At 36.1% G+C, this 24,202-nt stretch overlaps 1 protein-coding gene across 11 annotated transcripts in view; it reads right to left on the bottom strand.

The window, feature by feature from the left end:
* The window catches only part of SESTD1 (SEC14 and spectrin domain containing 1), a 61,249-nt gene that overhangs the window by 31,182 nt on the left and 5,865 nt on the right, over positions 1-24,202 (bottom strand). For 9 of the 11 annotated variants that reach the window (XM_064451725.1, XM_064451722.1, XM_064451726.1 and 6 more), the window contains 5 exons: positions 17,677-17,756; positions 13,065-13,100; positions 11,661-11,769; positions 7,986-8,076; positions 6,100-6,213 (listed from right to left, as the gene is read on the bottom strand). In XM_064451725.1, the coding sequence (XP_064307795.1) occupies positions 6,100-6,213; positions 7,986-8,076; positions 11,661-11,769; positions 13,065-13,100; positions 17,677-17,731 (405 nt within the window). In that variant the 5' untranslated portion in view covers positions 17,732-17,756. The remainder of the gene's footprint in view (positions 1-6,099; positions 6,214-7,985; positions 8,077-11,660; positions 11,770-13,064; positions 13,101-17,676; positions 17,757-24,202) is intronic. The other 2 variants (XM_064451730.1, XM_064451729.1) reach the window with 1 other exon arrangement.

The following is a 24,202-nucleotide window of genomic DNA, read 5'->3' on the forward strand; positions in this document are numbered from 1 at the left end:
ATTCTCCAGCAAACTGAGCTGCTGGAATAACTTAAATATGGCCTCAGCTATTCTCCTTGTGATATTAAGAATAACTATGGCACTTTTAGCAGACAAAACATAGCTGCCCATATCTCTGGTCTGACAGTGATCCATTGCCACAGAATTATAAAGCAAAGACTTCCTCTTCTCGAGGAGAAGAATCCTTTTGTTTGAGGATAAACATTATTTCAATCCTTTTTTTTTGAAACACTATTTGATTAAACACTGAGTAGGATGGAGTGATATTTGTTAATATGGAACACTAATCTATACAATGGTCATTTGCATTAACTTTACACCAAGAAACACAAGTTAAATATTTATCTGGCCAGTATCACACAGAAATCTGGCATACTAGAAATCCAAGGGCAGCCAGCAGAATCTAGATATGCACTAGACTGTCAACTCCACCCCCAGTAACTGTCTCGTTCACTTTAAAGCACTCACGGATCTGCCCCCTCATTCACGTTCCCCTCCAGGGCTCACGCTAATAATTAGCACACCATCTTTTTCCGTCCTGGAGAAGAGACTAATAGGCACACACAATCTGTTATTTTCCAACACACCCTTCTTTAAGGCTGAATTTAGAGCATGATGGAAACACAGGCTTACATACTCCAGCTCCACAGGGACAATTCCCTGGTTTGGCCCAGGTTTTTAGAAGAACGAACCCATTGCCTCTAGTGTTAAAACAGCAGCAAAGACACATGCGGATGAAAAGAGAGATGCATTTAAATGAACATCATTTTGATTTAAAAAAAAAAAAAAGGAACTCCTATACGCATTTTTGGGAAGGTCCATGAAAGCTACAAATTTAGATGCCTCAGTATTAAAACAGTGGAAGATCTGACACAAATTAAAGATTTTCTACAGTGTTTTTCATTCTTGATTCTGTGGAGTAATATTCTGCTTATTAGAATTATTCTTGAAAGAACAATTGTGCCACAATTTCCAAGTAGAATACCGAGAGCTAAGATATAAAGATATATGTAGTAACAATTGTTAATTTCAAAATGCCAAAGCGGTATAAAAACTTCTTGTCATAACACAGTAGAAACTTCTAGACCACAGTGTGTTTTCAATGGCACCAAAGAAAGCACATATAAAAGTATTTGGGGTGGAGATTCTTGTATTTTGGAACATTAAGGACTGCTTTAACCACATAACAGATATTTAATCACTTTCACAATAAAGATTGTTAGTCTAGAGAAGGTAAATACCTACTTAAGTAGTAGGTACCACTGACTTAGAGAAAAAGTTCACTTTACTTGAATTGGGGACTGATATGAAACACTGTGGTCTAATCACATTGGATTTAGCCTTTCCAGTTGTTTTCTTAAACAATTCCTAAACTTTTACACAAATGACAAGATCTTACTAACGTTTTCCAACTACATAAAATGGCAAAAGAGTCAGCTAGCTAATATTTCTTTCATAGCAATTCTAATGTGCAAGTATATGGACCATAAACAGGTTGATACACAGGAAATTTTCAAGCAAAAATGTGATTTTTATGTTTCTGTACGCCTCTCTACAATGAGGATTTCACATTAGAGACAAGATTTTCCAGAGTAGACTCTGCTGATATACGATTTTAACAAATTTCTGACACTATTACTAGAGACTTAGACTTGTAAGCTGCTACAGTGCAAGCGTGAAACACTTAGTCCTGAAGTCCAAAGTCTGAGTAGTTCTATCAGGATCCTTTTGCTATATACTCTAAGGTCTGATTTTTTCCAACTATTTTCCAGTAGTTTGTCACCCTTTTTTCCTTCCTCTTTTTTTCCTTTTTTTAAAACCACCTAGCCCTTAATTTCTTATCTCACAATCCTAGGTGAACTTTTAAATTTTGCTCCATGATTTCCACTAGGATGAGAACAGCAAGCAGACTTTCCTCCTCCCTGCTTTCCACACAAACTAATTTTCAAAGGACTAATCTAACAGCTAAACCAGTCTCAGAGATTATTTTTGCTCCCATTCCCTGAAATGAATGGCACATGCAGAAAAAACCCCAGTCTGCAGGCAATTTTGCATTGTGTAAAAACTGCAACATATGCAGAACTTGTACATTTCTTCTACTTTTATGGTATGCATTTTCCTCCAGCTATCCTAGTTGTCTTCGTATGAAAAACTCACAGCCAAATACAACACACTACAGCTACTAAGAGTGATTTGTTTCACATCCCTATGTAGAGTACATTAATAAAGAAAACAAAAAACAGCACCTCCCAACCCTCCAAAACACAGTTGGAAATTTCTATGTTTAAACCCTGTTCTTCATTTGTTTTAAAACATTAACAATATTGAAGTATTACACTGTAACATATGCAACATTTCAGCTGAAAGACACACTTGGAACAATTAAGACAACTCTCCTCTTACGAAGCATGGGCACAGGACCAGAAAAAAACTGCTTCAATGAACACGAGCTCGTTGTTAATAAGCATTTCAGGGAGGAATAAAGGAACAGAGGAAAGCTCTGCTGGAGGATGAATGTGAATTGACCTGCAGCAGGAGTAAGGATATGCACTTTTTTACTCAGCTGAATCAGCCCACCTCTTTGTACTTATCCACCCAGTAGCCTTTTGATCTCAGTTCCCACATTTACTTTCAGTGCTTTGCAACTCACCATCACCACATCTCACTCTGAAGGATCTCTGCCTTTGAACAGAAAGGGAGGCATTGTGATTAATGACTTCATAAGGCAATATTAAGCAAGGTATTAAGATCAGGTAGCAGAAAATAGGAGGTAGATGTGATGCCCCATTAGAAATTAGAAGTCACAGTTACATAGCATTTAATTCAAATAGATTACTCTCTCAAGTGAATAAAAAGATTTCATACTTTCATTTAAATTTTTAGATCATATTTATTTAATTGGTACAAAAGCAATCTTGGATTTTCCTAGTAGTTACACAAATCTTGGTGGTTGTTTTTTTTTACTGCCAGTAACATAAATTTTGCAGTTGTAGATTTGTGCATAAGGTAGAGGCTTCCATAGCCTTATCAGTGCTCTGTACTCATATTAGGAATAGAGAAAAGGCATACCACCACCTCTAAAAAAAATATATTTTGGAGCACAGAGAAGGTGGGTCATTTTTACTGAGCCAGCTTTCCTGGTAACAGATAACCAAGAATTAATGAAGGGTGAAGAACAAATGCTTGCCTAATACCAATGGTGATGCTTCATTGTCTGGGAAAGCACAAGATATTCCTACTGTCTTTCAGCTTTCCCTGTCCTGTAATGAAGGATGCCATTTGAGAGTGTGAGTTATTGCACAGAGAAAAAAAAAGAAAACCCAAAAAAGCACAAGAACCAAGCAGAAGCCATGAGCTAGGATGGTACCACGCAGCCTCTTTTGAAACATCTATAGCAACGCTGTATCAACAGCTGCTCATTACCCAGCCTCAGATGACAACCGCCCCAAAGCTGACAGTGCAAGCAAGCAGTCTCACCCTCTTTTCAGTGCTTCTAAACCAGGCAGGAGGGAAACTCAAGAGCAAAGTCCTGCCAACCAAAATGAGATTTCAGCAACTACCTATTATTATCATCCTCTACTCACACAAACTTCTGATCTGCCCATGCATCAAGCCAAGATACAATGAGCCATCAGGGAACAAATCTGAAGTTTTCCTCCCACCTAGGAAGCAGCTGCTGTGTTTTAATGGATTATTATTTTTCTTGTAAAATGATACATCATTGACTACTTTTCTTAGAATTGACACATTTTGATATATGTTTGCATGAAATATGTCTCTAATACTTTATTTTCTTCTTCCTAAAACTTTAGAACTATTAATTTAAGAGAATCTTAGATCAAAGCTTCAGGTCAGGGAGAAATGTTTACAGTTCAGTAATAAAAAAGTAGTTTAAAAACAGAAACCAAAAGGTTTAGTTACACAACTATGATGGTCTATGCCAACAATGTCATCATCATCACTAGCACAGAACAGGCTTCATAGAATTACTAAGCTGATAATCCTCTAATAAAATTTAGTAATTTAATGACTGTTAGCCAATCCTTAAAGTCAAACAAAAAAATCCCTTTATTATCGTAGCCATGTAACATTATCCCTGCTTCATTAACATATTTTTGTGCAGGCTTTCTGCTTATTTGTCTAGAAATAGATTCTAGCTAAGTCATATTAAAGAAAAATCCAAGAAGAATCTATTCTAGAGGATTAATTTCCAAACTAGAAATACCATGACGTAGACTGTATAAAATATTTATACTACAACTTCAAAGGCTTCCTGAACTTTTCCAAGGACCATATTTACAGTGTGCAGATGGGAAAAGAAAGCCTAAATCAGACAGTAGGGACTGATGAAGAGGGGGGTTTCACCTTTATTACTGCCACTCTCTGGACTTTGGTGTTTACCTTATGTCCTGAAAGCATCATGTGAAACTGAATATTGCAAACTTAAGTCACTTTCTAAACACAAGCTCTTAAATCAATCTTCCTTTTGAGTACAGATGGCTGGTTCAGTCTGTTTTTAATTCTCATCTTGGATGTGCTCCAAACAATAGACTAGTTTATAAAAGGTGGACACCACCATACTCATGTCTTTCTCTTTGGATAATCATGTTTTTGATTAAGAAGCTATGACTGAGGTGCTACATGCTGAACTTCAATATGAAAATACACTTTGACCACACCTCCTTGCCAGTCACCTTAATGGATTCAGGTGAAGAGACAGACAGACATCTGTGAAACCCAAGAGTCTAACTGTAACACAAGTCACAGGATTATCATAGTTGGAACCACTTCCAGTAGCAAAATTTCAGGCACCTCAGTACCTTTATTGGTGAATATCTTGCTGGCTGCAGACTTTCAAACACACAAGCTGCTGTTCAGAGGTTCTTTGCATTGCTCTGTTGAACTTGGGCTACTTTTCAAATCTGTCTTTAAAGAACTGCTCAAAAAGAAAATATGATCTTCGTCTGTAAGATACACAACCTGAAGGCAAACGCACAGGATTTCCTTACTTATAAGGCTCTAAATCAGATTACCAAAAAATGAAGTAATGTAATAAAGGGAATCTTAAAGCAGATTTAAAAAGAAAAAGGGAGAGGGGTTTGCTCATCTGATGAAGAATAGGAATCTTACCCTGACACTCCTTCAGAGCATATTCACATGCAGGAATTGCTTCTGAAAAATGAAGCCACCTATTCTAGGTAAAGTCTGATACAAGACTTAACAGGACAAAATTCATATGAATTACCAGCATTACATCTGCATAAGAGATTCTTTAGAGCTGCCACCTTCCAATTCCCATTTTCCCAGAATTAAGTTTTCTACAGCAGTATTCAAGAATGTTACAAACTTACCATCAGAAAGAATTACACAGCATTAGACAAGGCTGCAAAACACTTTTCTATTCCATTTATTTCACCAAAAAGAGACTAAGAGCTTTGTTGTACAAAACAAGTAGACATTTTAGTATTTGGTGAGTACAGCAAGCCTGCTGTATAGTTCAAACAAGATTAGCACAAAAAAGAGGAAAATTGAAGTTTCCATTAACCTCCCAAAATGATAAAAGAATGGAACTGCTAACATTACTGTGCAGTCTCTTGTACACGCTCTGCCTCAAGGTAAGAACACTATCACATCATATTTGGCAAACTGAAGGGACCTATAACCTTTGTTACTAAAGTCAGAGAACTCAAAAAAAAAAAAAAAAAAGAACGAACATGCATGCAACAGCAACAAGATGTTCTTCAAAACGGTTACTACTGATTTAGGGACACCATACAACACGCACCTCTACAGTCTATTATAGAAGAGTCAAAAAAAATTTAAACTAATTTGAGTTTCTTACTCAAATCATCATCAATGTGTATCAAACAGCTTTATCCTCTTGCTGGGCAAAGTAGTAAATGCCACACATTTCTAATTTGAGCCCTACTTTACTTAATATTCTTAAAGAGAGAAAAATTAAAAGGCCACAGCAGTTTAAGGATATCCACAAAGCATCTCAAATATAACTATTTTTAAAGAGGCATTAATTTTCAACCAATTACTCTAGTATACCAGAAATGGTATTTCTGTTTGAAGTAGACAAAAAGTTCTACATACCTCAAAGCCAAGTCTATCTTTCTCTTTCCAAAAACAGAAATGCGTAACCTTCTTATCCCAAAATTCATCCGGCTTTACTACACAAACAAGAGACACCTCAGCTGGAACAACATTCTGTAGAACAAATGAAAAAAGTAAAATTTTCAAGATTAAACCTTCATTTACCACAGAACTGAATTCCACTTACATGTCATCATCTATTCAAGAACTTAAAATTTACAGACAGAAATTAAACTAAGTCAGCTGCATCTACATCACATGTGGGCTCCAACCTTTGTAGTAGATTGCACTAAATCCCATATCAAAATCGTGTCAGAACTGAAAAGAAAATCTAACCTCTTTACTCCCAGTTCTGAGGCCTAACCATTAGTCCATGATACATCAGTACAGAAAAACATGAATTATTGCCTAGACTCGATTTTATTTATGGCATTTCATTACCAAAAAAAGTCAAACATTAAGGACAAAGATGTTACCAGTGTCACTTGCTGCATAGAATGAAACTGTAATCATAAAGTTAGAAAAGAATTGTGTACTTTGTTATTAAATCGTGTCAAGATTATATCCTATACTTCTCTATATTTTGCTTAAACTAGAATGAAAGGGCTTAATATTGACAACTCAGCATATTAATTCATAAAAGTATTATCACACTAACATTCCTCAGCCTACAACAGTAATTTCACCTACCAAGCTGATTTTATGATCTACATTCAGCATGACAGCAAAGAACAGATAATCCCAATTACTCAGCTATAGCAATAAGCAACAGTTAGATAATCACAGTACTGATATAAAAGTAACACAGTGCATGGGATTTCTCTTAAAATAGTTTGTTTTACTTATAAAAATATAATTCTGAAAAATTTATATGCATCCAACTCAGAAAGCATAGCACTAAAAAACAGGTGTTTCACTGAAGTGTCTCTTTGATGACCAACCACCACTACATGTGTCCAAGCAGAGGGAAGTTTCAAGTGGTCTGCACAAGTGTCTAGTTTACATATGAAAATCTTATTTATTGCTTCCTCCTCAAATTTAAGACACAGATGTGCAACTTCTGTTTCTGCAGGCTTCATACTCACAGGAAGCCACTGAAATCTGAGCATGGGCAAACAGATACCTTCCCCACTAGCTAAAGTTCCCACTAAATGTCACAATTGCACATTAGCTGAAGTGAAAGCTCAGTCAAGAGCATAATCAGAATATAATGGATCCAATTACTATAACTGTTAATAGGAATTCCACCTTAGTCAAGAATAGGTGTGTCTTGCAGGTTTTTTTGACAACTAGGACCAGAAAATAACCTATACTGTTTAGCACAAGTACTTTATTTTAACCCCATAGTTCTGAAAAACTAAACAAGTTGTTATGAACTTCTTTATTTGGGAATTGGCACTTTCTTTTTCTTCTCCTACTTTGTATAGCATCCAGAATATAAGTTTTGATTGGGACTACTAAACACAAAAAAAATCAATTATAGCCAATTCCAATGTAAATCGAGTAGTACAGCATACTGCATCAGAACCTGCTCAGCTGCACTATCAGCATGAACTGTTCCCCTGCAGACATTCCTACTAGTCACAGTTGATGCCAGGAGCATATTTCTGTATTTTAACTAAAACTCCGTTTCAGAAAAAGGTCTACAATCATGTGTTCACAGCATGTAATGAATTTGTCCCTCAGCTGAGCAAGGTGTATCATCTGTTTTTCAGATTGTCTCTTACTACACAAAACTCTGTCACAGAACCACATTTTGTGATTTTAAAGGGCCATAAATTTCCTATTTCTCAAAAAAGAAATTACTGCCTCTACAAAAACACAGTTATTGGGGTCACATCTATAAAACTAATCAGTCAACTATGAGTATATAAAAATGTATTTACCTGTAGCATTAACACAACCGTCTTTACCACATTCCATTGAGACTTTCTGCCATCCACTATCACAGTAAATCCTCTGGCTTTACACTTCTCACTAAAAGAAGAAAAACACTTAGGAAAAAATACAATCTGTGAACAAGTGTCATATCACAATGACTCTGGATTTCAACTCTACTGAAAAATAAAACTACATAGTTTTTTACTTATAAAAATACTATTTTAAAAACCTTAAGTTTACTCATTTAGAAATAATTTTCCATTTTAATGCTCAAGCATATTAATAGATATTCCAAATTACAGTTTCTCAGTAGCACTGAGATGTATTTCATAATGCAAGCATTTATTTAAACTTTAGCAACTCTGGAGAGGTTTCATAAACATGTATTTCACAAAATCTTCAGAAAGAAGAAGAGGTAGGTTGACAGTTTCATAAGGAAGACAAAGGGATATCAGTTTTCACAAGGTTACTAGTGAATTGGCACAGAATTGAGGATGCAGCTATATCTGACGTGACTCATGTCCAAGCAACAAACCATCTAAACATGCTTAAATTTCTTTCCTGAACAAATGGACTAGGAATTGCAGTGCACAAAAAGCCTCTACAAGAATAGAGGCTTTGCATATGGATCTACAGGAAAGAGTATTTTAGACTGACATAATCTTTTTCTTCTAATAAGGTTTCAGTTGGCATATACTACAAAAAAAACCTGCTGCAAACAGCTGCAAAGCCAAAAATTCAAAAGTATTTCTGTTCAAGTACCAAACAGGAAAAATAGTTTAAAACTTCCCAAAACTTCCCTCAGTTTCTGTGCATTCCCAGAAAGACCTCTCCTGCTCATTTCTAATAGAAGCTGGCAACAAGATGCTTACAACAGCTGTGCAGAGAGTACAATGGTGGCAGCAATCTCTGGTTGTCCCAACACCTGGGAAACTTTACCTCCTCACAACCAGGACAGCAGCAGCCAGAGAAGTACATGGAAGCGAGCCCATAATCTTAGTATTAGTTACCACAATAGATATCATGTCTTACATTGAACTTACTGTGCCCAAAGTTATAAGTAACTAAAAAAACCCATGACATTTACATGATGAAGAAAAGGATTATGTAATCTTTAGCACCCAAATCTGTAATTACAGAAAAGCCATTTCTGTGATCTCCTTAGCTTATAAAAAACAAAGCAACTTGCATGTAACAGTAAGCATTATGTTTCACACTAAGAAATTTGACTGCAATTTGTCTCATGTTTAATCTGAGCTTCATCAGGTATGGGCGAAAGACAAAATTATCTTAGAATTTAAAATTTTAAAAAAAGAAAAAAGACACCTTACTAGTCTATTTAGGAAGAAAAAAAATTTACAAAGTTGACTGCCAATCCATACACACTTCTAGTTTTAAGGAACCTCTAGGATAACACACATGATTTTCCTAGAAGCACTCTGAATATTCAAGGCTTTGTGCATTCAATGTTTATTCAGAATGAATGCAAAAGGCACACTACCACTACTTTTAAGAACAAGATAAGAAGTGTCACTATAGCATCTTGAGACATGGCTTTCTTAGGCTCACTGAAATCTAATAGCATCAGAATCTGCTCTTCCCTACTACTAGACCTAGCGTTTTTTAAAAAAAAGCAAACCCACACAAACCAAACAAACAAAACGTACACACAAACACACCCCCAAAAGACCCAAACAACCAAATTCAAAAGTGAACTACCACTTCTGCAAAGTTTATCCAACACTCAAACATAAATGTTTGTATGACAGTTTTAAAAGAAAAAAAAGAAACAGAATACAAAGGAAGCAAACTTCAGTATGCACAGGCAATAGCATAACATTGCCACTTTTTTTTTTTTCTTGGATTCTGAGGATGCCTTCAGAACCCAAAGAAAATCATCAAATAGCATCAAAGAAAGGTGTAACAGTAGCTGAAACACTAGGAATAAATTGTCTGAAGGTTGGTGAAAGCTTTACACATACAAACACTCCCCCCACATCACCTCCCAAAGAATTTTTACCCAAAACACTATAAACAGCAATGCCTCTCAAATTTTGGATACAGATGTCCATCAACACTAGAATGCATATGTCAAAACAGTTATAGTTACAACATAATGGCATGCACAACCGAATTAAATATTAGGTTACACATAGAACTTGGGGGAAAATAGTGACATTAATGTTTTTTTGACAGCTATCTGGGTTTGGGACAACATCCCTGCCCAAACCTGTTTTTTTTTTAAGCATTCTTCAGTTCCAGAACAAAAAAAAAGGCAAGTGCTTAGGCCAAAAAGTTTGTATTTCCCACTAAAAAACAACATGCAAGCAAATCCGACAATTATTTTTTCATATTGCCACCATAAAGGAGAGGTCATTTTCTTCCACAACTGACAAACAGTACATTAGATGTAGAAACACTGAACTTTGCTTTCAAACAGATTCCCCAGTTCGTACCAAGTATAAAGAGTACTTTGGTTGAATTTTCAGACAGTAATTTTTACACTAATGTATGTAAAAACATACATCAGGATGAGACTGCAGAATAATTAATGCTCTTTAGAACAACAATGCCTGCACCTGTTCCACAAATACTGCCAAGTCCTTAAATCAATGAGATGACTTGCATGGATGACCATTTGGGATTTTCATCACTTTACAAAAGACAACAAGCTGTTTGAAAAACCCTAAAAATTCCGTGACTAAAACATTGTGCGATATACTCATATACCTATTGATGTTTTACTTGTAAGCAACCTGAACTTATGCTTAAAAAATTCTATTTGGGGAGAGAAGCAAAGAAGTCTCAACTACAAAAAAACTGGATCATTTAATTGTGTTTTAAAAACATTTATACACTAATAAGCAGTCTTTAGTTATGCCACTTGTCCTCTGTTTCCAGAAGAGGTACTTGAAGGGATACATAGGCAAGCATTTACCTGAGGGGCTTCTCTCCTTTTCAAATCAGTGGCAGAACAAAACAAAACAAAGCTATGATAAAGATCAACCTCTGGATCTTAAGTGAAAAAAAAGTAGTTAACTAAGCTAGGACCAAGAACTGTCACTATAAGCTTGCAGGGTAACGCGCAGAACTTAACAATGGTTTTACAGCAAGGTCTGGATGACAGGATATTCAAGTCATCATTCGCCACATTTAAACAGCATCTTAACTTTAAAGATCTGAGTTGATTACTAACTTCATTAAGACTTCATATATTTTTAGACTCAGTGCAAACTTAAGCACTACAAGCTACAAAGATTAGCCACATAGTAAAGAAAGAAGGAGGATGAAGCTGTTTTACTTTGGGGAATGCTACCTTTGTAAGCTTAGGAGTTTCATTAGAATGGCTCATTAATCTACATAGCAATTAAGTGCACAGTCATTAAAAACAAATTACCAAGGATATCCCAAGAAAGGAGTGAGGAAATACACATTATAAAAAAAACCCAACCCCAAAGCCAGATATACAGAATAAAAGATAGAAGGACATACGCAAGCCTTAGTAGATATCCCTTAGTTTATTGGTATGTGTGTTTCTAATTCAGTCAGACAGTATCACATTTGAAACAAACATTTACATAAAATTCATTTGGTACTGAAAGGCAAATAAAAACCAATAAAAAGATCCCTTCCATCACTGGGAAAGAAGGCAGCCTGGAACAGAATGCCTTTGAAATCACCTTGGGATACTTAGAAGGTAGTCTAGTGTGACACTCAGCTCGTCCATACTTGTCTGTTCAAGGCATAACGGAATTGTCAGAATGAGGCCACTTCTTCTGTCCTTTCCTCCTATTGCAGGGGGGGGAAAGTCATTAGAAAGGCATTGTAATGGCTTTAAGGTAAAACATTCTAAAACATTCTTTGTAGTTACACAGTTTCAAAACAGATCATAAAAGTAATTTTTAAAGTTACCGTAAAAAAACCACAACTGACATTTCACCTCTCAGCTGTAAGGATTCATTCACCACATTGATATTCAAGGCATCACCAAAGCTTCAGAACATAGACCACATCTGTAGCTGTCATAGTCTTTCATCTAGTCCTTTCAACATAAACACTACAAATCAATTTTTCCAGAAGCATTACTTTTGCACATCTAGATTACATTTTTTAAAAAATATATCCTAGAACTTCTACACTACCAGCCTGTCAGAAACCTGGTAAAATTCCAAGGTGAGCATGTACCCAGCAGCTCCAACGGGAACACAACACCTTCTAGAAACATCAACTACACAAAGGAGGACCTGTACCCCACAGGCTGCGCATGGCAGATACTCTAAATTGGTATTTCATTCAAACACATAAGATTGTAAATAGGTCTGGAAAACACCTAACAGTTACCTCACAATTAAGATAAATATTTCCAACCAGTTGCTTTAATCTTGATATGCATTTTCATGTCCTACTGGTAAGAGTTATACAAACAAATCAGCAAAACAAAAAAATATTGAAAGAGCTGGCCTCACATTTATGTGTCCATTATGAGACCCAGTAAGATCAAGCGTTAGGTGATGCTGATGCGCTCCATTTAAGTAGATGTTTGACAACTGTGGTTTGGGTTGGTTTTGACTACTCAGACTCAAGAAAGTCTCTGGAAATGTACAGTTTAAAAAAAAAAACAAGACAACAAAAAGGATCTTTAAAGAAAGCTGAAAGTTTCTCTTCTTGTCTTTCTTCTAAAATATTGACTTTTGAGTTACGCAGGTATGAACCAGTTACCAAAATTAATCTGGACTAGGTTCTTACTCATAGCTTAAACTGGAACTGAAGCCAAATCCACTGAATGCAACAAGATCACCTGAAAAATACTGAAACAGCTCTCTGAAAGGGTCAATCCGCAAACGCTGTAGAGCTAGGCAAATCAGGTGTATACCTGACTTCTATTATCACATCTCCAAGTAACAGGGGTATCACTGGTGACCTTTTGAAGGCAGAAGGCCTTGGGACCAGAACATTTGCCTCTAAACGGCTGTTAACTCAGAGGATTAAGTAAAAAGGACAAAGGTAGCTGTGACACCTCTTTCCACTTAATTTGAGCAACTCATATTATTCATGTATTCACTATTTTGAGCAAACAAGCTTACCTATATTTTCCTCTCTGCCCTTGAATTTTTTAATGTCTACAACCAAAAAGAAAAGACCTTAGTTTCAAAACCCAATCAAATATTTTGGTGGGGTTTTTTTAGTGGGGGAACAGGAGGGGAAGTACAAGAAGTGGAGAGGAAATTTGCACATGAAGTGAAGAACATTAATGAATCCAAACATACTTGAGAAGGATATAGCAACTGAGTTTATAGCTTATTAAACCACAACTTCAGCCATCTTAAAGTTCGGGGGTGTTTTTGTTAATCCTTGAGTATTTTTTTTTAAACTAATAGCCATCTCTACATTAAGCCAGTTTCAAAGTAAGTTTTCTACAATCTGGAGTAGCAGAAAGATTTTTCCATTTTATTCAATATTATTTTTTTAGAATAAGTTCTAATACTAGCTATTTTATTAAAAAATACCACAGAGGTATTTAAGTACTTGTAGGAAGCAGTTGCTAAACAATTTTTTCCATGTTTTAGAAAAACTGTACAAAGATAACGATAATCCCAGCTTCATTTGGGGTGAAAGAGCAGCAAAGTAAGTTTCCGTAACCTGAGAAAGAACACCTTTGTTCTCAAATTAGGTGTGTTATTCACGTAGTTAAAGCCATTAAGTCATGCTTTTGCTTCATAAAGTTACTTAATGTTGGTAGAACTTAAGTTCTACCTAATCAGTAAGAACAACTTTTTACAGAATAGCAACAACTGTGTCGAAATAAGACAAAGCACACAGCACAGTAATGCTTGCAGATGCATAGATGTACACTGACATAATTTGATAAGAATTCCCCCCCATCCACTAGAGATGCAGGCAAGATAAAAACCCCACTGTTTGTTTACATAATATATGTTGGCATCTTAACTGCAATAGTTTTCTTCCTTGTTTCCAAAGTTGTGCAAACTCCCCAAAGAGTATTAAAGATCCACTGATACACACACACTCTCCACATCTTCATAAAGGACGTACTGCTTTAAATGGGCCACTGCAATAGTGTTCCCCTCCTTTTCTCTTTTTTGGGGTAGAATTGTTGCTGGAAAACAGCAATGCACATTTTAATAACTATATTTCTAAACAGAAGAATTGAAGAGTGGTGCTATATGAGAACGGACAAACGGATAGATCCTTTGCACCAAAACTAAGAGGGAGGCACAGTTTGAAGTAAACATTATTTATATTTTGTCCACCCTTCTGTTTCTGAATGGCAGAAAGCCTGAAAATTGGGGTGGGGAAGCAGAAGAAAAAGGAAAGAAAAATACCTCAGCTGGACATTTGCTCATCTGTACACTTGGAGTGAAAAAAATTTCTCTCCACTTGCTACTCTGCTTAGTGAGCATACATTAAATCCAACAAATAAGAAGAAAACTTGCAGATGTAAGTTACTAGTTCAGAAGCCATATTGATTCAATGGTAGCTTGTTAGCTACCATCTCTCAGCAAGAATAAAGCATTAAAATTGGTAAAGAAGCCTTTCCTTACATGTTCAGGGGTTGTTTGGTCTTTCCATATCCATAAGAAAATCCTCAGAGAAGGGAGGGTAGCATTTTTTAGGAATATAGAAAATAAATTTGTTGAAACTAAAATTTGCAACAGCTAAGTTCAAAAATGGGTTACGTGCTGTAAAATGGAGGAACTATGAAAAGTTACTGGAGCAGAGAAGCAAGGGAACACTGTCACAAGTATTAATAAAAATAAGAGACACAGACTGGACAGAATTTGGTGATCAAACTGAGAGAGCCTGAAACAGGAAAAGTGAGAACACAAGAGGTTATGAAGGTATTTTGACAGAGAACAGTAGAAGGGTCGCCTTGAAGCAGCTTTCAGGGTGCAATACTCCATGAGCCATGGTAGCAGCTCAGGACTCTACCGGGTAATATATTTGTAAGAATTGTATCTAACACTCCTTCTCCTCCCTATCCATAAACTCCTGAGTGAACATTGAAGCTGTTCATTTTAATGAATATATACATGGCTGGGGAAGGAAGGGTTTGCAGAAATACACGTTTTCTTACATTTATAGCAAGTTAGTCTTACTATAGCTGATTCATAACTGGAAGGCACTTGTTCTGTTCAAAGTTACTGCTGGATTCATAAGATAGACAAACGCCAGCCCCAAAAGTAGTTAACTATTAATAGCAGCTCATGTTTTGTTTACACAGACTTGAAAGACTCCAGAGTTGAACAGGGTCTAGCTAATGGAAGTTTAGAATTGGCACTTGAAGCCAACTCACACAAGACACCAGACACAGAAATTCTTACTTTTATACCTGGATTTAAACAGCATTTGCTGAACTGACTAAAAAAAAACCACAAACCAATCCCAAAAACTATAATCCCTTGACATTTCACAAAAAGACTGCAATAATTATTCAGTTTCATGACAAGTCATCTTGTGTTACAACTGATGGGTTTTTCCCCCAGCTTGTAAACACTACTAGAAAAGATTCAAGCATCTGTATTCTGTCTGCACAGTGATTTTTGTGCAGCTTTCTTGCACTGAAGTATATACACATCAGGTAAATATTCTGCCAACCTGCCATAGCACAAAGAGAACAAGGTAGGAGTTATCACTGATTCATGAAAAATGATGGCCAGTCATTTATGTAATAGATAACTGGTGCACCTTTATCCATATAAGAATAACTGCATTTTTAGAGGAAATACCGAAAAACCCTGAATGGGGCTTTAAAGGACTATTACTTAAAGTTACCAGTTAAGAAGTGCTGGCTGTCATAGATGTAGTCTAACATTTCCCCATAAAAACCCATAAACAATAAGAATTATTTAATTCAACAGTCAATTAAGTTGTTCTTTGATCTTGATTTTATTATTTGTGTCTCTTATCTAAAAACTAAAGTTAGTATAAATATTTACCACCACCTTCAGAAACCAGAAAAATAAAATCAGGGGGAATGAACCTGATGTGTGTTGTAACTCAGAAGTGGTATAGTTTATAAACTGAAAATACATTTAAGGAAAGCAACCAAGAGCATCACAAGAACTTTCTTTTATTCATTTTGCACCAAAGTGGTTGTTCGAGTTTTTTCCTGAGTCAGTAACTTGCCTTTTTTCCCCCCTGCTATTTGTAATGACCTACCAACATGGAAGTTACACTGCCATGGATTCCAAATCTGATGAGACACTGCTCCATTAGAAGCCACTCTGGTTTGCTTCCAGAAAAAGAAGGCAGGGCCAACATTATTTGTACCAATTTAACTAAAGATTACAAGAGACTTCAACATATAAATACTGGATAATGTTTTCCTAAAATACAATTTTTCTGATTATTTGCTTTTAATCATTAATATGTTTTTATTTATGAAACTATATGGAATAAAATTGGTTTAAAGAGACACGATGAACTGATTTCTCTGTCAGGTTCCTTTACTTATGCTGAAGAATGCTTAAAAGAACTACTGCATGAATCTTTATCATTCATTAAATTAAAGCATCCATTAATACTATGCAATTCCAAAAAGGTCAAACCTACTTAGAAATATGTAGGTTCAAAAAGGTTCCTAGCATTTAAACTGCCACTCAATAAATTACTTTCCACTAAGAACATCTATATTTTGAAATGGATCGGGCAGCTTTAACAGCAAATTGAAAATGCACTCTACTTAATGACAACTTCCCCTTGCAATACAATGCTGAACCATCAACATGCTCTGCCTCTGCTGTTACTATGCAAGAAATTGCCTGCTGTCCCAGGCTTTAATGTAAGTTGAGTTTGGAGGGGGCAGGGATTGATTGTTTGTTTGTTTTTAAAGAAGAATTGTTGGATTTGCAATTGACAGTGGGCAAATTTAAAGCAAAACAAATTCTATTAACAAAAGGAACAGGTTTTACTTCTCAAGTGACTGAAGCAGGCTAAACTAGACTAGCTAAAGTAAACTAAACCAGAAGAATATTTATGGCAACACTTGTCAATTTGTGAAGTTGAGAAGTGTTCTGCAAGTTATCTACCTACCATAGACAATCAAACACCAAGAACTAACACAGCTATCTATGGCAGCAGTGAAATCAGCAAGAGAATGTAATTCATCATTTTAAGTATTCCCTTCTGTTTTACTCTGGCATGTGGAGGAGAGAAAATTACCTTCAACCCAAGATTCATGAAGTTTTAATAAAACAACGATAATTCCAGCCTTGCCTGAATTAACTACTTGGCAATAATCAAAATGTTGCAACCCATGGCTAATTCTGCTTCCATTCATGTCTATGTTGGAGAAAAGACAGGGGTGAAAAGAAATAAAAAACTTTCTGAAGAAAATCCTGAAAATATTCAGTCTGTATTTCTAAAACCACATTCAAAAACTGGAAAGGATTATTCTTGGATGTCTGCTAAATCATCATTATTTTATATATGGTCTGAAACCTCATGACATCAACTTTGTGGGTTGAATTACAGGCAACAGCAAAAACAAGTGCTAAATGCCAACAGCAATAGCTTGGCTCCTAGATTAAGTTTCAGAGATCTTTTTGAAATGTGACAAAGTACTAACCAACAATGTATTTCTGTTTAAGACATCCAGTGAACACAAGTAACCAACCTAAAAATCCCATCCAAATTATGCAGGGAGGAACCAACTGAGGAAAACAGAAACCGTACCTGAAAGAAAAGCCAATTTTTTCTTCAGAATGGGTAATATTACTGAAGCTTCCATTCTACTTCAGATAATTTTCACAGCTCTGAAACACAAGAAGTTAAAGTTGTCAGGCACAGGAAATCAATTACGTTTCACTAGAATGAGCACTGGTCAAAACACTTCTGTACTCTTCTGAAGGAAGCACAGAACCCTGTAACCAAAATCCAAAGTATTTTAAAAAGCGAAGAAAAAACATCATAAGCCTTTTGCCATATAAAAAATTACAGATTTTTTCTTCTTGTCGTTAAAAAAAGTCAAAGCAGAATCTCAACCAGGGAGACCAAGATAATTTTATACAAAAGCCCTATTTCCCAACTGCATTAAACTACAATTAATTTACAGGTAGATCATCTGTTTGGTTGGTCATTCAGATATAAAATAAGTGTAAATAAAATTATACTTTTGCATAGTCTGTCCCATATTACCAGCAATATAATAATTATTTAAATACATTATGCTACATTTTTATCAGGACACTGCCATTGGTAGGTCTTCAAAGGAAAACATCCAACAGCCAGAATAAAAGCATGTCTAACCTACAGCTGGAAATGTTTCTGTTCCTTTTGTCCCCAGCTCCCTTCTTACCCTCATCCCATTTTTATTGCATTATGAACTGCAATTCACTGTGATTAAGCTTCTGTGTTACATTGCCAATCAACAGGACACCTGAACTGCAACCTCCTCTTCCAGCCTACACAAAGTAGCAACTGGCATCCCCTTGTAAGTCTGAGTTCAAACTTGCATAAATTATTCCATATAATAGTAAAAAAAAAAATCTAACTCTGCACAGAAATATGTAATTCAAGATATGGACCAGTATCCAGTCAAAATAAAAAAAAAATAATATTTATTTTCAGGCACAGGGTTTCATACAGCAACCTTGAGATCTCCATCCAGATACTTCAGCATTCATGCACACAAATAGAACTTTTTTTCCCTGAGGAAGGGAAGTTAACTGAAACAAAACTATAAATGATCTAGGAGAAAGGAGGAAAGAAAAAAAAAAAAAAAAGCACCAAAGCACTCCAAACAGATCCTGAAGTAAAACAGAATAGTTATTCCTTTTCTTTTTTTAAAAAAAAAAAAAATGAGCTTTATTACAAAAAGAGAAGAACAATTATTTTTATTGTGAAATAGAAATAACATCTCAACAACTTTTTACTGTCCCTCTATGTTCCAATGTGTAATGCTTCGCAATGTTCGTTCCTACCCCTTATCCCAAAATATCCATAGTTAACTGTCATTTTTGTCAATTATATAAAATACACATTTCCCATACTAAGGAAGGAAACAAACAAACTTCAGTTCTTTCAGGAAACTGAGTCCCAAGACAGCTTGCACTTTAAGCAATTACTCAAATAAGCATCCTATTAAAGCTTCCTGTATGCTTCAGACAAGAGTTTGTAAGTCATTTGTTGCATAAAACACAAAACTCAGGGATGACTCAGACAGTCATTTTTGTCCCTCAAACACCATGCTCAAACCACCCTGTGTAAGCTATTTAATTTTGGCAGTGTTCTTTTTTTCTTAAAATGTGGAACATGTACCTGGTAATGATTTCTCCCTCTCCTCCCCAAGTTATATTTCAAAATTATTACAACTGGCTCATTATTATAATCAAGGAAGAAAGCCCAAATCTACACACTCACTTCATTATTTCATACTTTCACGTATGAACAGAAGTTTGCATCAATTTATTGACTGTAGGGAGCATGTTTCTTTGCTGTTGTGAAAAGGCCTATTTATTTAATATGAAATCACTGCCTGGATTTCTGCCACAGTAGTGCCACTGTCCATGGATGAAAATAGTTCTTTTGTTCAGTATTTCCTGGAACCAAAGGAAAGTCTCTGTTCTTTCAGAGTGGAGGGAGGTGAGTCAAAAATTGCCAATAATTTCAACCACCTAGCCTTTGTTCCAGCAACCCCTGAAGTTTTCAGTTACCTCTCTCTTGTGAGAGCCTTGATGTTCTCCATCCATTAGAAAACTCTCATCAGAGCAGGCTATCAGAACACATCAGAAAAAAATCCTCAGGTTTAAAAATAAGGTGTAACACCCCTCTCTAACACTCCAGAGAATCGTGGGATGAATTAAACTAAAAGTCTTTTTTTGATATTGAAAAGTGAAAATTTCAAGACGGCTGGCATCTATTTTCCCCTGGGAGCTGTCAACGGTGCTTTAAAAAGGGACACTACTAGAAGGCAGATAAGTATATTTAGACCTACAAATAAAATGTAAAGTCTTTTTAACTTGTTTGGAGGAAGACAAAATGTCAGGCTCTTAAACTGGTCATCAAGCTCTCAATTGAGAATAAGGAAAGAATGATGTGTTGCTCAATGTCATACCACTATTTAGCTGAAAGAAACAGATCCAGTGTCTCTTCACCAATTAAAAAAAGGCATTTGGACTCACTAAATAAAAAAAAAAGAAAGCCACAGAAGAAAAACAAGAGCACTGAAGACAACAGATTTCACTTGACTAAAGTGAAATACTTCAAGAAGCTGCATTTTGTCATTTCCAAAACAAAAGACAACTCATATGCTTAAATTTTACAGATAGGAAACAAGTTAAAGAGGTTAAATCTGTTTGCTGGATTTCAGAAACAACCTGGAGTGCTGCATGCGCACCTGCAATCTACTCTGCCAATTAAAATACCATATGCCAGATTGTAAGACTTGTGTACACAGGAAACATTGTAAATAGAAGCACCATACTGAAGAACCTCACTGAACTGGTTTAGAATGACCTGGGCTTTCAGGTCCTTAAATCAATACAGCAATGTTAATCTCCAACAACGTATTCATTCTTTTGAGGGTTTCCACAGAAAAGTGGCAACAATAAATCCACATAATATTTGTATTTAAAACCTAAACTAGAAAACTCTTGAACCCTGCCCCCCACCACCAAGCAGAAACTAATACTACTTGTGGAGAAAATTCTCTTAAATACAAACTTAAATTAAATAGGTGTACATCTGGGGGAAGATGGGAGGATGGGAGTAAACAAATAGTAAAAAAACTTTACAGAACAGACAAAAATGCAAACAATATTTCAGGTTGCACTCCAATGTGAAATCAAATCATGACTTGGTAGGCTGCATCCCCGATCATATCCAGGCTCTGGAAAGCCTGTAAGTTACATTAGAATTTTAAACTGTAGTGGATAAACCAGAAATTATTTTAAACAAACAAAAAACAACAATAGATGACTGGAAGTAAGATGCCCTGAAGACATTAGAAAGAATCTGCTGTGCAATTAGCAGTTAGCAGGTGTTTTCTTTCTAAGCAACCCAGTGAGAACCACTGGTCAAAAACATTGACAATCAAAACAAATTCAGGCTCGATGAGAATTAATATAAACACGTTTACCCAAATTCATTAGATCTGAACCATTCAATACTCTCAGTACATGGTGCAAGGTCTTTAAATGGGTTAGTCTGTTCACAAGCATCTATTGCAAGTTTCAGAGCATGAGTACTTTATTCCCTCATCATGTATGAAGAAAAAGAGCATAGCTGTTCTGTTAAACACAGGACTAAAAGTTGGGGGGGAAAAAAAAAAAAATCTGTTTTCGTTTCCTTGTTCTGCTATGAAATATACATATGGCTTTCAGTAAGTCATTTATCCCTTTAGCCTTCATTCAGTCCCTCCATCTGTAAAGTGGAGATGTTACATATTAATTCCCTTTTTACAAGAGTATTGTGATGTTTAATTCATTAATGTTTTTGAAGACTTGAAATATTAGAAGGAGCACCATAGATCTGCCTATAAATAACCAAGAAGCAGATGGACAGCTACATTCAAAACTGTAGCAGCTTGCATGTCCAGGCACAAACAATAGCACAAATAACAACAGACATTCTGAAGGGGTGTGGGGGGAGGGGGTGCGGGGGAGTGTGTGTGGAAAGCCTCAATCATATAGGATGAAATTCTTTTTTTCCTTTTAAAAATCAGCTTCCAAATTGCAGACCTTCAGAATTAACAGCTTCATTCCCTGAAGGCAGCATGCAAGTTTTTTCAGATGCGAGTTTTTTCAGATGCTAACTTCAACCCACAAAGCGTTACCCCACTCTTTCCCTGGATCAGCTTTTCAAAAAAAAGTTCATCTGTCCCACACAGAAATAAAAATCCACATGCAAAAGACAGGGAAAGCTGAATATCACTATTATTTATGTAGGTTATTATTTCATCTTCCTTTAAAGCTACATTAAAGCTGTGGGAGAGATGACATCCTAAGCGGCACAAAGAGAGAACACAAACGAAGATGTCTCCAGGGCTCATAGCCCAGGGTAATTTGAGAAGCACACCAAACCTGCCCAAAAAATAGAAAAAGGCTGTAGGCATTCATTCATTAATTCTGTCTTCAATTAAAGAGCACATGGAACTGGGTTACTCAGCTGGACAGTTTCAAAATAACAATAAAACATGACAGATTAACATTAGCTTAGGTACTCAAACACAGTGTTTCATTTTTACTCTCTAATATATTATGAGCAGCACTAATAAATTTCTATCATTAGAGCCCTTGAAGACCTCAGGAGAAAGGGTAACTCCACATATTTGAGGAAGAACAGATCAAAGTTTGTTTTTCAACCATTTTGTTCTGCTACAATTATTTTCTTTCTGACTATTTGTAAAAACTATCCACAAAAAGGGGCATACTGAAGTTATGTTGCACCCACAGAAAATATTCCTGATCTTCCATAACTTGTTAATTTACACTAAAGCATTAAGAATATAAAAACCATAGACTCAGTAGATGTCATCAAATATGTAGGCTCGTTTAATTTCAAAGCAAAATGCAACCACACAATGTCAGTTCCATTCCACATTCAGTTAGTACTTTAACCCAGCAACTTGTGACAGCAGATGAATGGACAGATTGAAAACATGCTCTACTTTTGTTTAAGCCTAGGGTTAACAGTTTGCTAGACCATGATCCAAAAGCACATTCTCAAAGCCATACCAGATTTAAGCTTGGAAAAACTCGTTCAGAAATAAAAACATTTCTTCTGCCCCATTTTCCCCTGGAGGTTCAAGGCTTACCTTGTACACTTTGTCTTCTACATATATGTAGCTATAGGTAACTATAGACTTTAGAAGAGTTGTCTGTTAACTACTTCCTCCATTTAACCCATCTTTCATATTTGTTTCTTACCCTCTACCCCCCTCCCTCAGCATTTTGTGAGAAGTGAAGGATGAGTGGCAAAAAGAAGTGATGAGCAATATAATGAATAGTGAACCAGCAGATGGAGAACAAGTGAATAAGAGAGCTTATGCCATCCAAGAAGAAAAAGTCATTGTGCTCGTAAGTTTTAACTTTGATCTCAATCAACTATTCATTTCACAGAATGGTAGAGCTTTTCCTCAGGCTTAGAGCAAGTGTCAGGGAAAAGAAAAGAAGGAAGAGTGTCAAGCACAGAAACAATATAACTAAGTATGCACAATACCATCTGCACATACAGCTGTGAAACACAATACCAACACCTCAGCCTTTTCAAGCACAGGATACTGTGCAGCAATTAGCACTCTCAAAGAATAGCACTTTGAATCCAAAGGCCATATCCACAGACAGCAGTCTTGCTCCAACGCAAAGGAAAACATGCAGAAGTTCATGACGATGCTACAACACTTGACATACAAAACGATAGCTTGCTAGTTTTCTCTACACTTTCCAGCCCCAGACCAAGCCAGAGACATACAGTATACGTTAAATTACTGCAGTTTTCAGTCTTCTTTGATCCAGAATAGTAGAGAAAAGTCACAGGTTTTGGGTACATCAACATTTCCTTTTCTGCCACGTTTACAGAGACTCACCCCATGTTTACCTTCCTGCAGAACCCTATAGCTTGCCCTTGTAGGACATTACCACAGGCAACAGAAGGCACTGGTCTAACTTACACCCTCCCTTGCAACAGGCAGCCTAAACAGCAGAAGTTGCAGTCATCTGGTATAGTCCCAACTCACTTCACAGCATCACATAACCACAGAATATGCAGAATGATGCATTTTGGGAGGTTGCTTCTTCCACTACTTTCTACATAGTAATAGGTCAATTGAAATGCTGAGTTCAAAGCATAGCACAGACATTTTCTCTTCATCATCACACTTCCCTAGGAACCATAAAAAATAAATATCAGGTTCAGCTCCTAAAATTTTACTTAGAGGTCATGTGACAAATCAGACAGACTGTAAATTCTCCCACAGAAATAGTTTGAGTCATGGGTTGGGGGAAGAAAAATAATCAATGAATAAAGTAATAAAATTATATACTACTCTTCTAGCTCTCTCTGCTCAAAAAAACCCAAACAAGTCATAAAAGCTTGCAAGAATGAGCTGGGGGAAACGAGCACCTTATCACTGGTTCTTTGAGGAACTGTCCAAAACCAGTTTGTGACAAAAGATCAGAGGGCTCTTATGACTTCAGTACTTCATAAAACTAAGACAGTGGGAAGAAAGAGATTGGACAATTCCAGGCCATAAGCAGCTGAG

Source organism: Phalacrocorax carbo, chromosome 5 (assembly GCF_963921805.1).
Source record: "Phalacrocorax carbo chromosome 5, bPhaCar2.1, whole genome shotgun sequence".
Classification (NCBI taxonomy): Eukaryota; Metazoa; Chordata; class Aves; order Suliformes; family Phalacrocoracidae; genus Phalacrocorax; species Phalacrocorax carbo.